Source organism: Phasianus colchicus, chromosome 2 (genome assembly GCF_987193195.1).
Source record: "Phasianus colchicus chromosome 2, bPhaCol1.hap1.1, whole genome shotgun sequence".
Taxonomy (NCBI): Eukaryota; Metazoa; Chordata; class Aves; order Galliformes; family Phasianidae; genus Phasianus; species Phasianus colchicus.
In genome coordinates, this window is record NC_143437.1 from 35,852,328 (window position 1) to 35,869,946 (window position 17,619).

Below are 17,619 nucleotides of genomic sequence, written 5' to 3' on the forward strand. Positions count from 1 at the left end.
AAAACTTGTAGAATGTAGATCATCTTCCATTCATCTCCAACTCCATCAAAGAGCAATTTATTGAGTGGGTGAAGAGCAAAGAAGTGCAAGCGCTGAGAAACTGATCTACATCCAGTTTCTGTTTCCATTTTCTGAATAAATGATGAGGACTACATTTGCACATGATTTTTTTTTTGGTCACGACCAAGGATTTTGAAGTGTGTACCAACAACTAAATTTATTTTCTTGTAATATTTCACCCACTGTGACAAAGCAACGATGTTGAAGAAAGAAACCAAAATTGCACATGTCCCTTGTCTTAAGACAAAAAATAAAATAATAAACCAATAGAAAGGTGGTGATCTTACCTTATTAATTAGTAACAATCACATTGTCATAAATTTAGAAACTGATGCTTTGTGTGTAATGTTTATTAAACTTTCCCTACAGTAAGTTGTTCTCCAGATTCCTGCAACTTGGTGTGAAGCCCTTCAGCAAACACGCAGCTGCTGGACAAGCCCAGCCTCCTGGCTCTTACAGTACAGGAGAAACTCTGCAATGATTAGCTTACCCTTGAGAGTTCAGATGACAAAAACCTTCATGAAGATACAGTATTTGCTGGGTTGTCAGCAGCAAAATCTTTTATTCTGGTATCAGGAATGCAGAAAACTTCCCAAACTTCCCATGTACTTCATTATATATAAATACTCTGAATACTACAAGTGAAAAAAATGAATAGAATTTTGTCACAATACCTAGGTATTAGCAGTAAAATAATATATATTTTTGCATGATCGAGCCTCTCTTCTTGTGAAATGATAGATCACTGTAGCTCAGTTAAGTTCCTCAGTGACCTCATTGGCTTGTGACTCTGGTTAACAAAGTGCATTTTATTAGAATTTCAATGTTCCTCAGATAAATGCATTTTGAATTTTTAAAATAATAGAACATTTTAATATTAATTTGATTTTTCAGATCTAGTTACACCTTTTCCTTGTCAGATCAGAGTTTCATGGCTCATTGCATCCCAGCATAGTAAAAAACAAATCTATAATTCCCATTAATTTTGTTGGAGTTTAGAATCCACACCTTTTTAAAATGTATTCTGTAGAGGCTTGTTTAAATTAAAGATTTTGTTCTTGAAAGATAACTTTAGCATTGCCCTGGCAAATCCTTAAGATGTCGTGACAGCTTCAGCAACTGCTATTTTCAGACTGCTTCATTTAAAATTAATCAACAGTTGGCTTTTCAGCAGATGCATTTTACGTATTTTTGCTGCTATCTTTTAAAAAATGGAAAGTCTTTCATATTTGCAGTCTTGGATAAGATCTTGTGAATTTTATTTCCTTGATCTGGTTATCTGCAAACATTTTCTAATGTTTTCTGAGGATTATCCCCTCATAATGTTCAGTTGTATTTGATGCAGGAATTTGCATGAGAAGTGAGGGTTGTTGGATTTCAAAATTGAAATGGTGATTGGTCTGTAAGGTCTCTGACACATTAGAGATCTAAAAGCAAGCTTCCCCTTTAGCTGCCTCCCAGAAGTGAGACATGGAGACTTGGGGAATTTCAGTTGGGAATCTCCTTAGAAAATGTTATTACATTCTGTTTTATTTTTTTAATCTTTTGGATTGTGGCTTTAAATCTCTCAAACGTAGCATTTACAATCTGGATACTTTATTTCAAATTACTTTACTTTCTCTTCGAAGTAGAGAATTGTAATGTCTCCTCCTGAGCTGCTTTTTGTTATAGTAAAAAAGATTTATTTGTTTTACGTAATTCCAAATTATAAAAAGGAATTATCTTAAATAGCTTGAATTTTTATGATGTTTTATCATTGGACAACATCATCAGGCATTCCAAGTACTCTCTTCCAACTCAGGAATGCAAATGCTCTGGTTTTATTTCCTTCTTGGGAGGCTCATTTACCAAGGTAATGCTTCTATGCAATTTCTGTCCATTAGCTTGTCACTTTGATAGATCCCTGGTGATGAGAAGGACTCAGGATTTAAGGTTAAAGGTGTGTTATCACGTAAGAATTAGCTCTTGCTTAGAATTAATGAAGTCTGTAACCTTTTCCATCCTAGTTCTTGGATGATTTCTTTAGATGTGAAGTACAGTGTATGAAAATTGTCATGAATTTACTGGTCACCTGATTTTCAAATCTGGGACTCGAATGAAATACTGTTTTTGCTTAAAGCATTTACCTGTTTTGCTGCTTTGTCCTTTTCTTGAGATAAGAAATTTTAGTACTGGTCTCACTTTCAGAAACAAATTTGCATAATTAATAAACTCTAGGAAAGGGGACAGGTATGAGTGAATGAAATCACGTTATTGATTAAACACTTAAAGTAACATCTAAAAAACACTTAGTTATTAAAGGTGGTACTTTTATTATTCTTTTTAGAACTAGAGTTGCCCACAAAATCTCCCAAAGGAATATGGACAGATAAATTTCTCACTTGTGGTGTGACAAACTACTTGCAACTTTGCTTCACTTGAATGCCCTTCACAATAGAGAGAATGTAAATGTTAATGTTTATTGGCCAGAGCTTTTGTCATCAAAATCATGCAGTTCAAATCATGGCAGTGTTCAAATGTGATAGCTGACTTAAACTGCTGTTCTGGCTTTTGGTACCAGGGAAATGGCTTCATTACAAAATAATATGTAGTTGTAGTGATCTTTCAGAAACAAGATACTATAATTGTCAATCCTATTTCCCACTGTTATTTAGAAGACAGTGTAACATATGGAGATGAAATTTCTGATGTGTAGATCACATACACAAATACAATGCCAGGAGCTGAGGACTAAGATTTGCAATATGTCACTGTAGGAAAGTGTTCAGGAGAGGTAAAGAGAAATGAAGCATTTTAAGGTGAGATCAAACAGAAAATTTCTTCCCATAGGGTACCAGAGGAATTTGAAGGAAACAGAAGTGTAAAAAAATTCTATGTTTTTTTTCTAACGACTTTTTCTTCTGACCTGCAAAGGTTTAGGGAAATATTTACGGCTGATTATTTCTGTTTAGCTGATGGAAATATATGCTTAGGCTTGGAACTGTGTCACTGAAATCTATGAAGTTTCCTCTTACACTGAGCTAAAATATATCCTCCAACATCAACCTCATAAACTTCATATGAATAAAGATAGGAATGGTATTTATAAACATACACGAAAATATAATATTTTGAGGTAGGAATATCCGTCTGAAACATTTTGTTTATGTCCAACACTAAGAGCATGTAAAGGTAGATTGCTTCACTTAAGAAATAACTCAGTGTAAATACTATGAGAAATTTTGCCACTGAAGTTTAATCTATCCAAATTTAGATGTAATAAAGTAATGAAAAACTTTCTCTGGAGACAGTTGTAAAATCTCCACAGTTTTCATTGCTGTATAATTTAGTAATGTGTATGCACACGAAAACTTATATTAAAATCAGCGAGGCTTTCTAAAATACATGATAAATCTGTTCACTAAATGTAATAAAATAGAAGCAACAAAATTTTATTTTCTGTGATTAAGAGAGTAAAAATAGATTTCCTTTCTTCTCTGATTTGGTTTATTAGTGCCTTATATGCCTTGTCTTACAAAGATAAAAGAAAATTATGCACTATTAGAACTACAGGAAGAAATCTGAGTCTTGAGAGTGATGGGGAAATCTGCAGATTCCAGTATTTTATATTATTGCCTATTTGTGAGATTTTATTATTTTGACTTTTTTCATATTGATGTATATTGATTTTGATGATCTTTTCACTTTTTAGAGTTATGATTTTTTTTAGAAATGAAGTTATTATGTTCACTTAGAAGTGGATAAGGAAACTTAAAAATTGGACATGACTCTCATTTAGATTACTTATCTGAAATAGAGACATGCTGCAATGCAGATAACATGCACTTCACCCCCAACTGTCTAGAGTATGTTTTCCCCTTAGGCCAGTTTTTGTTTTTAAAGTTGCTTAAATCATGAATATCTTTTTTTGTCTGGCAAACTGCTTCATAATCTATTTTGTAATTCAGTATGTTCAGAGTGGTGAAGTCCAACTGCAGCTTGCAGTCTGAAAAATGAGACATCCTTCAGCTTGGCTTGGTATGAAAAGTGTGAAGTGTGATAGGAAGTGCATGGCCAAGAGACAGTTAGAAAGCAGGAGGTAGAGTTGGAAGAATACTCGTCGTAAAACACAGCAAGGAGTCTGGTATCAGAGTTGTTAAGAGGACAGCAATAACATATGGCCTTAAGATAAGTGAAAGAAACGCAATACAAAAGAAATGGATAGGCAGTAAATGCAGGGATAAAGAAGTACGGAGTCTGGAGAGGTAAGGAAAGGGCTTCAACACCACAGAAAAATAACTTCTATCAAGAGCTAAAGATAAAAAGTCAGAAGGCTAAGCTGAACAATCGAGGTCCTTAAGTGAACTCAGAATGGTACCTATTAGTACCAAGGAGGTCTTTTATCAGAGATGGTCTGCAGCATATAGTGTCATACATTGCAAAATCATCTGTGTTGCATTTATTTTTCCTAGGCTTCATTTGCAACCTAATTTGGAATGTAGGGAAACTATCATTCTGACTTCTAAAAGAGTGGTTTTAATGCAAATTTTGCAATAATATCTAAACTGTAGGCTATTATCTGACATTTCTGTTTTTTATAAGTCTTGACCTAAGGAAAGGAGGGAGTAGTATGTTTCTTTAGCCAAAGCTGTGGAGAAACTAAAAAGAAAAAAAAAAGTAATATAGTAATCTGGGTGATTTTAGACAAACTCAGCAAAAGATAGAGATTTCTTTTACATGTAGAATAATACTAATAGATCTAGGGAATAGAATAGGAAGAGAAAACTTATTAATCTAAAAATATCTATTTCTTTGTTCCTAGGTTCAGACATTGTTCAGTGGTTGACAAAGAACTTATCTATAGAAGATCCAGGTAATTTTTTCTTTTTAATATTAGAATATATATTTTATATATATTAGAAAATTCTAGATTATCTTTTTAAAGGATTGCATTCTGTTTGTCTTCTGTTGCAATGCGGAGACTGTGTTTCATCAGTGTAATTTCTGCAGAAAAAAAAGACATCATCAAGCTTCAGAAAATTTTGCTAAGAATCTGATGATTTTGGTTATCCATTTTGTTGGAGCACGTACTGGGAAGCAAGAGGATGTCCAAGAAAATGAATGCTTTAATTAGTAGAAAATTAATTTATGTTCTACTCTGTTAGGAATTAACTCATAGTTGTACTAAATAGTTTCATAAGCACATGACGTTTTCCTGACAGAATTTTGAATAGATCAGTGAATAAATAAAATTAATAAAATGTGCTCTAGTATTGCTAGCAAGAGCTGCGTTTGCATTTTTGAATTTAGATGCTTTTATAGTATCTTAAACAGAGAGTGAACTGCAAATAGCATCAGTGCTCAATGAACTGCCTTGGAATGTGGAAGTAAAGCTTTGGTTCCAAGTGTGCCACACATTTCTTATATGACCAGGTCCTAGCTCAGTTTTTATGTCATTGTGCATTATTTCCAGAAATGAGTGTTTTCTAGTAGAAAATGTTGAATATCTGAAATAAATTCCATGAAACTCCTGTTCGATTTTCTTTAGGGGAAAGATCTTTAGAGCATAATAAAAAAAAATCCAATATTTCCTGTTCCTTTTTTCAGACTTTTGGGAATGTAATTTCTATCTTTTTTTTTTTTTTTTTTTTTTTTAATTTTAAACATGTTATCTGTTATATTAGAAATGAAGTTTAATCATTGTGGAATTCAAGGAAAGAGTAAAATCACTGTGTTTAAAATTATAAATTGCATAATATTGTAGGTGCATAATTCAATATCTGCAAACAATTCACAAATTCACAAATTATCTAAATTATTACATCAAGGAGATCGCTAACTGCTGCCGGATTAGTATTACTTCCCACAGAGTGTCATATGTTTTCTTCCTGAAGACAATGTGGAGGTCACTAGATAAATGGGTGTGATACTGTGTTTCTCAGTTGTCAACTAAAAAACACCTACCTGCCTATTCTTATCAGAGTTTGAAAGATTGCCATTGATATAGAAGCTCAACTTTTATTTGTCAAACCAGAACTGAACTACTATGGTAGGCTATCATTCAGCTTATCTGGTTGTTTGAAACTTTACAATAGAAAAAACCTTAAACTAAATGAGAAACATGGTTTCCTGTGTTAATACTGTTAATACCCAATTAAAATTAAACAAACACACATGCACTTGCATATATAACCAGAACACATTTTAATGTAATTTTATCTGAGCTGCGTTATATCTCCTTGGATTGCATGAGTGGAAAGACTGTCCACAATAACAAAAGTGTCTTATTCTGTTGGTTCACGTCGGTTCTAGTCCAGGGACTGGACAGCTAGAAGCCAGCTGTCTGGCTGCAAATCTTTGGAAGGCCAACCACCTCAAATGATGCCTTGTGATAGCACTCAGAATTGCCAGATAGCAATGAGCCTCACAGATGGTGATCAAGGACTATCCACAGGGCAAAGCTTTTGATCAAATTCTGGTTTGTAAAATCTTTGAAGATTTTTGACTTTTTGTTCCAGTTCTAGACAGAACTGTCCAGAATTTCCTGTAAAAAGCCCTAACCTTCTGAGGGCTGTTGTCACCATAATTTGGATTTCCATTATCTTCTGTCTACTTTTCACCAATATGCCAGGGTTTATGGCTCTCTTTTAAAATTACTCCTTAAAGTCGTGTTACCAAGCTGTTGTGCAGTTTTGTGATGCAGAAATAAATAAGCCTTGTGTTTGCACTGAAAGTTATACTCTCCAACAAATTCTGGTATCAGCAACATAATATAGACCTTGGTTCATATACTTTAAGAGTATATTCTGTAATCTCTGGAAAAAGCTAACAACTATTTATAATCACTCCATGTCAGTGTGAACTATTCACATGAGCAACGCATGCAAATTTGATATCAAGAGGATAAACACATAGGCAGATTCTTCTTTTTTAGTAAATTAAATAACTAATTAGAAGTAGTGCCTTTTTTTTTTTTTCTTTGATTTGCATAGAGCATGCAAATACAGTAACATTAACAGGGAAGAAATCTGCTTTATGGATACTGGGAAAACAAAAGAGAGGAAGAGATCTGGCAGCAAAATTTCTTTTCACTGTGATAATCAATGTAAAGCTAGTATCTGGAAACAGTAATTTCAACCCCCAAAAATGTTACAAGTGTAAATTGCCAGTAAACAAAACAAAGCAAAACAAAAACAAACACCAAAACAAAAAAGCACATTTTTCCATAGCGGAAAAACAGTTTGTGTGGAAGATTTGTAAGATTTTGGCTTGCTACACTAAATCTCTGTCAAGAAAATAAACTGAGGATGATGGGTGGATTCTGCTAAATTGTACCAGATCTGATGTTGTTTCAGTGGAGTAGAACAGTGCCCAGAATAGCTGTGTGCAATGTACAGTTGCTGTTATATTATTTACTTTTCAGTATGCACTTTAAAAAAATGTTTGTGTTTCAGCCTACAAATTATCTGTAAAATTTTAAGGAATGGGAATTAGATATCTAAGTTATTTTTAATTTAAAGCTTAGCTCATAAAAATAAGCCTGACCTCAACCTGAAAAGAAGTCATTAACTGAGTTTACAGAATCGTAATGGTGTGTGGTTTGGCACTTAGACATATGTTTGTTGAATTGGCCATTACAGGGTAAGTGCTGACTCTTCACTGATGGTACCAATTAATCTCATTGAAGAAAATCTATTCCATTTTTCTACAATATATTTTTCTTTTTTTAAGTAGCAATTAGTGTTGTGAAATGTACCAGGCCGACCACACTAGAGATTGAAATCCTTCCAATCCAAAAATAGAAGAGTTAGGGTTAGTGACCTGTTTTAAAGATGTCTGCTGAAATTTCCCAGTCTCTGGCTCTGTACTTGGTTCTTACATGCAATCAGTATCAATTTTTGGTTTAGCAAAGAATAATTAGTATTTTCATAAAGACAGGTGTGTGAGTTACAAACACTCATTTCATCCTTCACATAGTCCATGAAGTATTTCTATATAGGTGATTCACAAAGAGTCTGTAGGAGTTGATAATATGTTAAGCCATCACCTTCTTTCTCTTCCATAGTATCTTTACTTCAAAGTGTGTATGTTTAATTTATTGATATCTGCTAAGCCAATGGAAATTATTTGGCTGAAGGCACATTGTTTTTGGGTGGTTGCTTTAATAGAGTTGCAGTATCAGCAGCCATGTAAACTGTGATCACTAACCCAGTGCAAGAAAAAGGAACAATTCAGTAGGACAACATCTGTTTCTTTTGCTTTTCCTTCCATTGTTTTGTATTTAAATCTCTCCCCAGCACTAGCTGTGCCAACAATATCTTTGATAATGCACTGTTTGCTGTAAGAGTTAGCTGAAAAGTATTAGGGTTTTTACTTGAGTGTATTTTATTTGAGTGTACTTGAGTGTAGCTGGAAACCTATTTCTACCCCTTCCTTGCATGCATATGCAGGAAGGCAGCAGCAAAGAGCAGCAAATCATTATAACCTGGGACACAGCACCAGCCAGCTGCAGGCATAGGAGTGTTTCCCTTTCCAGAGCTTGTTAAAGGAGAAAATAGCCTCTTGTGAAAGGAAAAAAAGAACAGAGTGGAGAGATTATACTTCTGTTTGCAGTTTTTGCATTAATCAAAACAGTGGTAATAAAACAAGTGTGAATTTGATCTGAGCTTGTCAGGTCCTGTAGCATTTAAATTAAATAATATCTGTAATTTTAGATGAATAGAAAGAAGGCAGGGAATAGAAAATATCAACATTTACAGGCGGTGTTTTGTACCAGTTGTATTAATGTTGTGATGAAACTGTATAGACCAGTTTTTCTTTAGGTTGGTGTAACATTTAGCAGTCTGTGATAGTCGATGGGCTGCTAGCCAATCCTGAGGATTCAGAGCCGAAATGGTAAAAGTTTGTTTGCAGGGTGATTGTATTTGTCCAAAGCCCCAGGAAAGACTTTAGAAATGGTGAACAAGGATGTATTGACAGTAATTTAATTGCCACCGGAGAAGCCAGACTTAAAGGATACCATTTTTTTTCATGCTTTTCCACTAAAGGTTTTTCCATTTTGGTATAACATGTTACCCTGTGTAGAGTGCAACTCCCAGAAGCATACAGAGCAGTAGAAGTAACCTGGAATGAGCTTTCCCTCCTCTTATGTGCCAGTAAGAATTTTAAAATTGTAGCTAATAATATTAATAATAATATTTATAAAACAGCATTTTATTTGGAATTCAGAAGGTAATATGAGCATTATTTCACTGAGGTCTTTCAGAGTCTTGGTGAGCAAGGAGTAATAAAGAGGTACTGAATAGAATACAAAGTACTTTGAGTAGAAAAATGATTTTAAAGAAGATACTCTGATAAAAAGCTAATGCTAAAACTATTACTAGATACTGAAAAATCAGTAAGGATTAATTTCAAGTAATTTCACTGGAAAGAGCTTCAGATGCTCTGTTGTAACAGCTTAAGGAATCTATTTTATCCTTTCTGTCACAGAAAAAATTAGTCTATAAGAAATCTAAATTACTCGATTGAAATCTTTTTCCATCAAATTACCTCCAATGTACACAGCTTCATCAAAAAGTGTTATGATGAAGCTATTATTTTATTATATGTAAAATTATATGTTGAAAACTGGTGCTGAGTTCTCCCAAAAGCTTATCTTTCAATTCTTTTAGAATTGAATAATAAATCAGGCATTTTTTTTGTTCCATGGTTTTCAATTGAAAATATTCCATGTACTTCTAGAAGAAGTGGCGGACCAAAACTGGGTATCTCCTTGTGGGTACTGTATGCATTACTTGATGTCATCAATCAGCATATGGAGCCAGTATCTCAGAGTAAGAAAACATATTGCTAGCCAATATTAATTTCTTGCTGACATATCAGATTTTAGAATAACTGCCTTTGGATACCAAATGCTACTAATTTAAATGTTATGTGTTCTCCATCTTGTCTGCTTGTTTCGTAATGCACATTACTAGCTGCCACTTTTTGCTTATTTAGCATGATCAGAACCTGCTGTATTACTATCGCTGTTAAAAACAATGAAACTTATTTATCAACTTAGCTAATGTCAAAAGTACAACTGAAGAATCATAAGAAAGGTATGTCTTTGTAAGAATAACTCTGATTTCTCTTAGAAATAAAGCTTATTCATTAATGAATTAAACAATAATAATATTCCTAATAAAATATTTGATTCTATTTGCTACTGAAGTTACTAAGATTTTTTTGTGACTTTTTTTCCTGTTTTTCATTTTCCTTTTGAACCTTTGGGATCATACCAAGTTTTAGAGGTTTAAGATGAAGAATATTTAGTAAATCCCAATTCGTGCTGGCATATTTAATTAAAAGTAGCTAAATAATTGTCTAGAGACTTCATTAGTTTTCTGCTTCCTTGTTTCCCGGAGAACTCGGTTGTATGGCAATGGAAAGCACAAGTAGGTGGAAGTGAGATTATATATCTGAACAACTTAATTAAATAAAAATAGTTGAAGTTCTATTTCATCTTGCCAGCAGCTGCTGCAACTATTTATAACCAAGTGAACAAAAATATTTTGATATTTCTTTATTTTATGACTTGTATATCTTTCATATCTTTTTTTAAAATATCTTTGATTTGATGACTGAATGGTTAATGTAAGGTCCTCTTTTGATTTTGTTACTAGTTGTCCTTAAGTGGGTTTTCAATTTTATCATGGCACATGTAGAGAAGTGCAGCTGTTCACATAAGAGCAAAGTGAAGGTTCAAGGTTAAGTGAACTGCTGGGCACTCTCTTTTACTAAGCAAAAGACATTGCTTGCTATGCCATCGTTAATGGAAAAATATTCCTTTCTCTCTCTTGTTTTTCAGTATTCTCTCGTTTTCTTCATTTTCTGTCTTTTCCATTTTCATTTCCATGGTTTGTCCCCTAGTTTTACCAGTGTGTCTTCTGGTTTTTGTCTGCTAAGAGCTGTTGGTTATTCACATTTTCTTCTTCATTTACATATTCTTTAATTTCACTGGTTGCATTTGGTCACATTCTCAGTCACATAGGAAAACAGACAAATTGAAGCTGAAAAATTAAGAGTCCACTCTGTTTTTGTAGCTGCAAGATCTCATTTGTCTTTGGAATACTGGGATCCACAAAGTAAAAATTTCAGTTCCCACTAAAGCTGTAACTCAGTATAGCTTAATAGAACCCAACCATGAAAAATCCTATTTATCTCAGCTATACATACAGAAATTATAACAAGTAATTTACATTTGTTTTTGAAAGATTGCTTCTTAATTAATGTTTAATTTAAGGAAATTCTTTTGTAGATGAACTGGAAAACTTAACCTTTTAAATAGCTTTAAAACTTGTTGGGGAAGCTTATGAGGAACTATAAATGTGACATTTTTGCATATTTCAATTGTGAAATTATTTACATCTTCAAATGTAATCACTAGCATAACAAATAACAAAGCAAAATAAAAAAAAATGCTTTGTCATAATAACTGCTGTATCAATAAATTTTGCTGAAAGTCTTTCAGGGTAATAACAAATGGTTGATTTTTTCTTTATAAAAAAAGTTGAAACTATTATTTCTTGAGATAGTTTCATATATTAGTAACTTCACTTATCAATATTTAAAGTAGTCTGGTTTGAAGAAATTAAGGATAGAGATTTACGGTTCCATTGTTATACCTGACTTGAATTTTTTTAATAATAGTAACTTCCTCTATCATAATAAAACTCAATGTGGAAAAACTATCTAGAGAACATTGACTGTAAGATTCCAGGGGTTTTAAAGTTCATGTTAATGAGCTTTTGCAAAATTTATACTCTCAGTTAGTTGAAGTAGATCAAAACTTATGCCTACAGGAAACAGATTAAAGATAATTTAGCAATTCAGTTTTTACCATAGTAGTGATGGCTGAGAATAAAGTAGAAATGGAACCATGTATTTAAGTTGCTATATAGTGAATTTGGAAGATATTCTTACATGCATGTCAAAGATATGGCCAGGAAGAGCAATTAACTTGTTGAATATATTGCAATTTCACTTCTAATATGAAAAGAAACTGTGCCTTCTAAGGTCATTTAAGCATAATAATGATTGCAAATAATAGCTTTTTTTTTTTTTTTTTTTTTTTTTTTTTTTAAATTAATAAGCCAAAAACTTCTGCACAGCAAGAGAAAGTATGGTTAATAATCCAAATTAGTTTATATCCAGTGCACGCTCCAGAACAGTAGAGATTAAATGAATTTTGTACAACAAATTCAATATGAACAAAAGACAGGCAGCACTGGAATCAGACCATCTGAAACATTAACTATTTCTGGCAGTGATCAGTCCCTTTTGCTTCACTGAAGGAGAAAGATGGTGTAATGGTACTGACCTTCAGTTGTTTTCAGCTTCATGTTTAATAATACTTATATGACATTTTTGCATTTAAAACTTTCCATGAAAATATGTTTCAGAGATTGTTCTGATACTATAGATGTATTTTTTTGTTTGGAAGAGTATGCCTGACCATCACATTGGTTGACACTGAGTTCTTGAATTATGAGAATTAGCAAATTATTATTCCTCATTAATTCAACTCCTCTTGTCTCATCATGATTTTATTGACTGCTTTAATGTCTGTCCTCCACCATCCACTTATGTATTTATGTATTCATGTATCTCTTGTTGTATGGAACCCTTACAGTCCATATTCCCCTTCTTCTTGTGATTTTTAACTTCCCTCTCCGTACATACATAGTTTAAGATGAAATGATCAGTTCCCTGCTTGGAATTTATGGTGTGTGCATGCTATCCTGTATGCAAGTGATGTCTTATGGTTTGTTTTCCATTTCAAATAATTGATCCTGTTTGAGATTTGAGCAAAAAATTTCACATAATTGTATACAGTGATTCTAGTTTTTCTTGAGCAGCAGCTAACTTAAAGCCCCATGTGAACATGGGGATGAAGAGTTTGTACTTGAAATGATTAGCATTTACCAAAAATCAATTTCATCTTCTGTTGCATTGTCTACTGAAGTACTGTGAAGTCTTTCTGTGACTCTTCAAAACTGACTTTTTACTTACCTCAGAAATTATTACTGTCAGCAAATTTTGTTATATCATCAATCAAAGTCTTCTGCAGATAATTTCTGAAGAGAGTGATCAGCTACAGTGGCTGCCTCCCTGCCCTGTGGTAACTGATCTACTGTGGCTAACCTTTATGCCTATCTTTCTAACTGTTCTTTTTCCATGACTTTCTATCACATATCCATTTAGTTCCTTTACAGACGTTTTGGGGAATTATATCAAGAACCCTCATAAAGTCCAAGTTAATATGTTGTCCAGATTTTCTTAACCTTGTACGTTCACTAATTCCACATGACAACACTCACACTTTTGAAACATTGCATCCAATAATTGTGTGCTGTCTTCCTTCTGTCTCATTTAACACATTCTCCACTTTATTATACTTTCTATCTTGTTGTCTATGAGCTTCTGTTCTATTCATGTGCCTCCTCCCCAGCCCCTGATTACAACTGTAGATCTTTCTAAAATCTGAGAACATATATTCCAGCTTCTTTCCTTTCCACTTAGGGTCATTTAAAGTGACAAATTGCTCACTACTGATAACAGTTCAGCAAGTTAATATTTGACTTGCCTAAAAGCATAGAATCACCATTATGAATGACCACTTTGTTGACCCAGTAAGATGTTTTTTATTCATTTTATCAATTTTTTTTTAAAGCCTTTCAATTTTTTATTGCTGTTATTGTCATCAGTGCTATCCTTTCTTTCTACATTTAGATCCTGCCAATAGAGAAAAAGTAGGTCAGTCACTGAGAAGGTTTTTTTTTTTTTTTTTTCTATGGGAAAAGAAGCCCTAATGGAAAGGTTTTCATTGAACTATTTTTGCTGGTAAGTTTCTTTCAGTATTTCCTTTTTTTTAGCAGCAGAGTTCGTGAGTGTATCTGGCTGAAATGTCAGTGCTCTGCAATTATCTGTGTAAATCTGCTACAACAGGAAGTAAGAAAAGTAAGCTCTGGGAGAGGGATTTTTATGAGAGAAGGAACATTTGATTCAGACTTTAGGAAAGAAAAGAAAAATGAAAAAATGGAGTCTTAAAATATCTTGAAAGCGTGGTCAGTGAAATATATATAATTTACCAGACAAAATAATAATAATTAATTATTATGAGAGAACTCTCTAGAATTAAGTTTATATTAATTGCCTTTTTTAGTATATATTCATTCCAGATGACTGTATCTAATGACATTGCAGATCACACTCCTATGTTAGTCTCTGGAAAGCTTTCTCCACAATCTTTGTAGTTTGCTTGTATGAGCTTTGGTTACTTCTCCTACTGTGTGTCTGAATGACACCATTTAACTTACAAAGCTTTTAAATCCTGCTGGACTTTAAATGCACAGCATTCTTCCCATTGAAAGAAATACATTATCTTCAGCTTTTTATGCCCTCAGTTAGCTGTAAAGTTGTTATGAAGAAGATTGAATTCATCTTTACTGTGTAGAGTGCAGTGAAAGAGGCAGCTATTATTTGAGCTGCTGCAGCATGTTCTTTGTATTATCTGAACTACCTGGTCATAAGTGGGTGTTCTGTGATTATGATAGCAATGTATAACAATAATACAAAATTAATGGTTGATGTGGTAAGCAACTGATATCAAAACAGACTCGGAGACTAAAAAAGTGTCATGATTCATCTTAACCAGCAGTAATCACAGCAAGATAGTGCTACCTATTGTTTACCCTTACCCAACTTCAAAAAAAACACATTAGCTGACATCCCTCTTATTCTATAGTTCCTTCAGGAACAAATATTTTTGCACTGAAAAAGCCTGTGCCAACTCTTGAGCAACACTGGTGGCCACAAATCCAAGTGCTACTTGATCCACACCAGTTTTTCAGCACCTTACATAGTTGTCTCCTCCCATGAACCCCACCCCAGACTGCTCATGGGCCTATACTTTCCAAACAGTTGATTCAGAGAGGAGTTGCATGTGGCTAGCTGTGCCTTGCCTTGAGCATCACAAACAAAGAGAAAAGTGGTAACACGGTCGCAGGGAAGCATGCCATCATGCAGAGCGGTATATTTGAAGGAACCATGATGTAAAATGTGTTTTCCGGCTGGCGCGTGCTTGCACAAATTTTTGAGTACCATATGCCATGGAGAATTGCATACCCCCTCACCAAATATATGCAGCCAAATGAATTGATCACACATCTGCAGTCTCCGCCACTGGAGGAGAGGAAAGTTGGATGATCTGGCATACAAATAGCAAGTAACAAACAGTACACAAGAAAAACTCGAAATAATATAAAGATTCTACTACTGAGTAGAAGTGATTTATGTCCGATATTTTGTATCTTTTATTGATACTTGAAATTGTGGAGAAAAAAAATATTGAGAAATTGAAGTATTGTATTTGCAGGAATTTTGATTTTGTTGTTTGCAGGTTCTCTCAAAGCTGTAAGGATATAACTGTATAAACTAGAGCAGAGTTTCATACTAGGGAGAGAAATGAATGAAGCGTCAGGAAATATCTTATGAAGACAAGTTCAGACTATTATTAGGGGAAACAAGACAATTTTTTTTTTTTATTTTCTGTATTTTGCCTTGAAGTAGTATGTGAATCAAAGCTCAAACTAAAATGTTGTCACTTCAGAGGAAGTGCCAGTGGAAAAAAGAGAGAGGCAGTACTTCAAAGGAATCTGGATTTCATTTTCTATCTTTTCAGTTTTAGGAGACGAGAAATATCAATGATAATAGTAATAATCCTGAACTCTGTGATTTTGGCAAAATTGAGAATATAAAAATTCAAGAGTAGTACTAGTGAAATTAGAAGAAATATTTTTTACATGCTGACATGGGTCGTTGGCAAGAGAGCTAAATTCCCCCACTGGAAGGTCTCATTGCTAGTGTGATATATGTAGGCATGTAAAAAAAATGAGAAGGTGACAAAGAAACTAACAGCAAATTTAAATAGATTCAAGCTACTCTCCATCACAGTGTGCTGAATGAACTGATTATCTAGTGGCCAACTGACACTGTATGCTATTTTCCCTGATATTAGGTTTACATAATGCTTGCAGCTTAGATGAATTTCTTCCACTTTGTGTAACTACCTGCTCCCAGAAAACCAAACAAACACACCAATCCTTTTAGATGTGGGGTTTCAACATTGCTCAGTTTCAGAACCTCGCTCCATATTTGTCTGCCTCATGAGACTTCAGATTGCAACTACCTTTTGTAGGGGGCTGTCTTCTCCTTTCAGTTGGTCTTTCATAGTGACATGACTTCTGTTGACTTTGTCTGAGTAAAATCCTACCAGGGTTATGTCATAGTCACGTTAGTCTCAATTCACCCACATCCTGTTAGCATAAGCGGCGAGACTGGTGGTGTTCCCAAATACCTGTTTTGCTGGAAATTTTTGTGAATAAAGTAGTTATTTCACACGTATATATATATATATATATCCCTGTCTCTAGACCTGAGATAGGTGCATGCGACCTCATGATGTAGATCGTCAGACTGTCAAGGTGATTGTTACCAGTCCTTGGGCAGGTGAGGATTCATGGCAGATCTCTGATAGACTTTCCTCCTTACCTGCTGAGTGATATTCCTACTGATGCCTCTGGCTTGCTGTTGGCATCAGCAGCCACTGTCTAGCACATGGCACAAGAAAAATCCTCCCTACATGCTGTGGTGATACATAAAGAATTTTGTGATGAGTATCTTGCAATTAAGCATGAATCTCATTTTAAGTGTGTTTGAGTAAATAGTACATCTTCCTTCACTGTCTTTTTTGCTTCTCTGTGAAATGACTCTCAGTGACTACTGCTCCTTTTGCAATTCCATCCTTCAGATGGGACAAAAGAGAACAGTTTAGAGTCATGTGGGTGTTCAATAACTTTTCTAGCTCTCTTATTTTCCCCTTTTTAAATGCCACAGTCAGGCCCAGAGAGGGAGGCTCTCCTACGCTTTGTGCGAGCATCAGAAGTGGGTTTTATTTTATTGCCTTAAGTTAATTCTTACAGCCTGTTTTCACACTGGCAATGAAATGACAGCAGGAGTGAGGTGAGAGTAAGTGATAATGTCTTGGCATTCGGCACTTAAAATGAATGTGTGCTTGTGAAGTTCTGAGTCATTAATTCTTTTTCCAGGCAGCCATGTGGCATAGCCATGCACTTGAGCATGGTGATGGATTTTAGATTAGAGAAAAAGCCCCAACTAACAAACACTTTATTGTTTGATGGAAAGGGAAGCTTTCCTTTTTTTGACATGGCCATAATGAAAAGTGAACGATAAACTTGCAAATTTGGGGTTTTTACTGTTACTTTTGTCATATAACAGTCTTAAGAACATAAAATGCCCCAAATGATGTTCCTTTTAGGAAATTTTTCTCTAGGACTTGCATGGAAGTTTCATGGAAGAACATAAAAAGGCTCTGAAAAATGACATTTTAAAGTGGAACAGAATTGAGAAACACCTGTTTCCATTTCCTTTGTCCCTCAGAGAATACTGCAATCTACTTCAGGTGTGGTGAGACTGAAATTACAGTGGTGTGACACTGTAAAGTGTTTTATGGAATTA

The 17,619-nt window shown here is 34.2% G+C and overlaps 1 protein-coding gene across 9 annotated transcripts in view; it reads left to right on the plus strand.

The window, feature by feature from the left end:
- Positions 1 to 17,619, plus strand: part of RGS7 (regulator of G protein signaling 7) — a 256,768-nt gene that overhangs the window by 154,374 nt on the left and 84,775 nt on the right. For all 9 annotated transcript variants that reach the window (XM_090135373.1, XM_090135368.1, XM_090135378.1 and 6 more), the window contains one exon: positions 4,862 to 4,912. In XM_090135373.1, the coding sequence (XP_089991499.1) occupies positions 4,862 to 4,912 (51 nt within the window). The remainder of the gene's footprint in view (positions 1 to 4,861; positions 4,913 to 17,619) is intronic.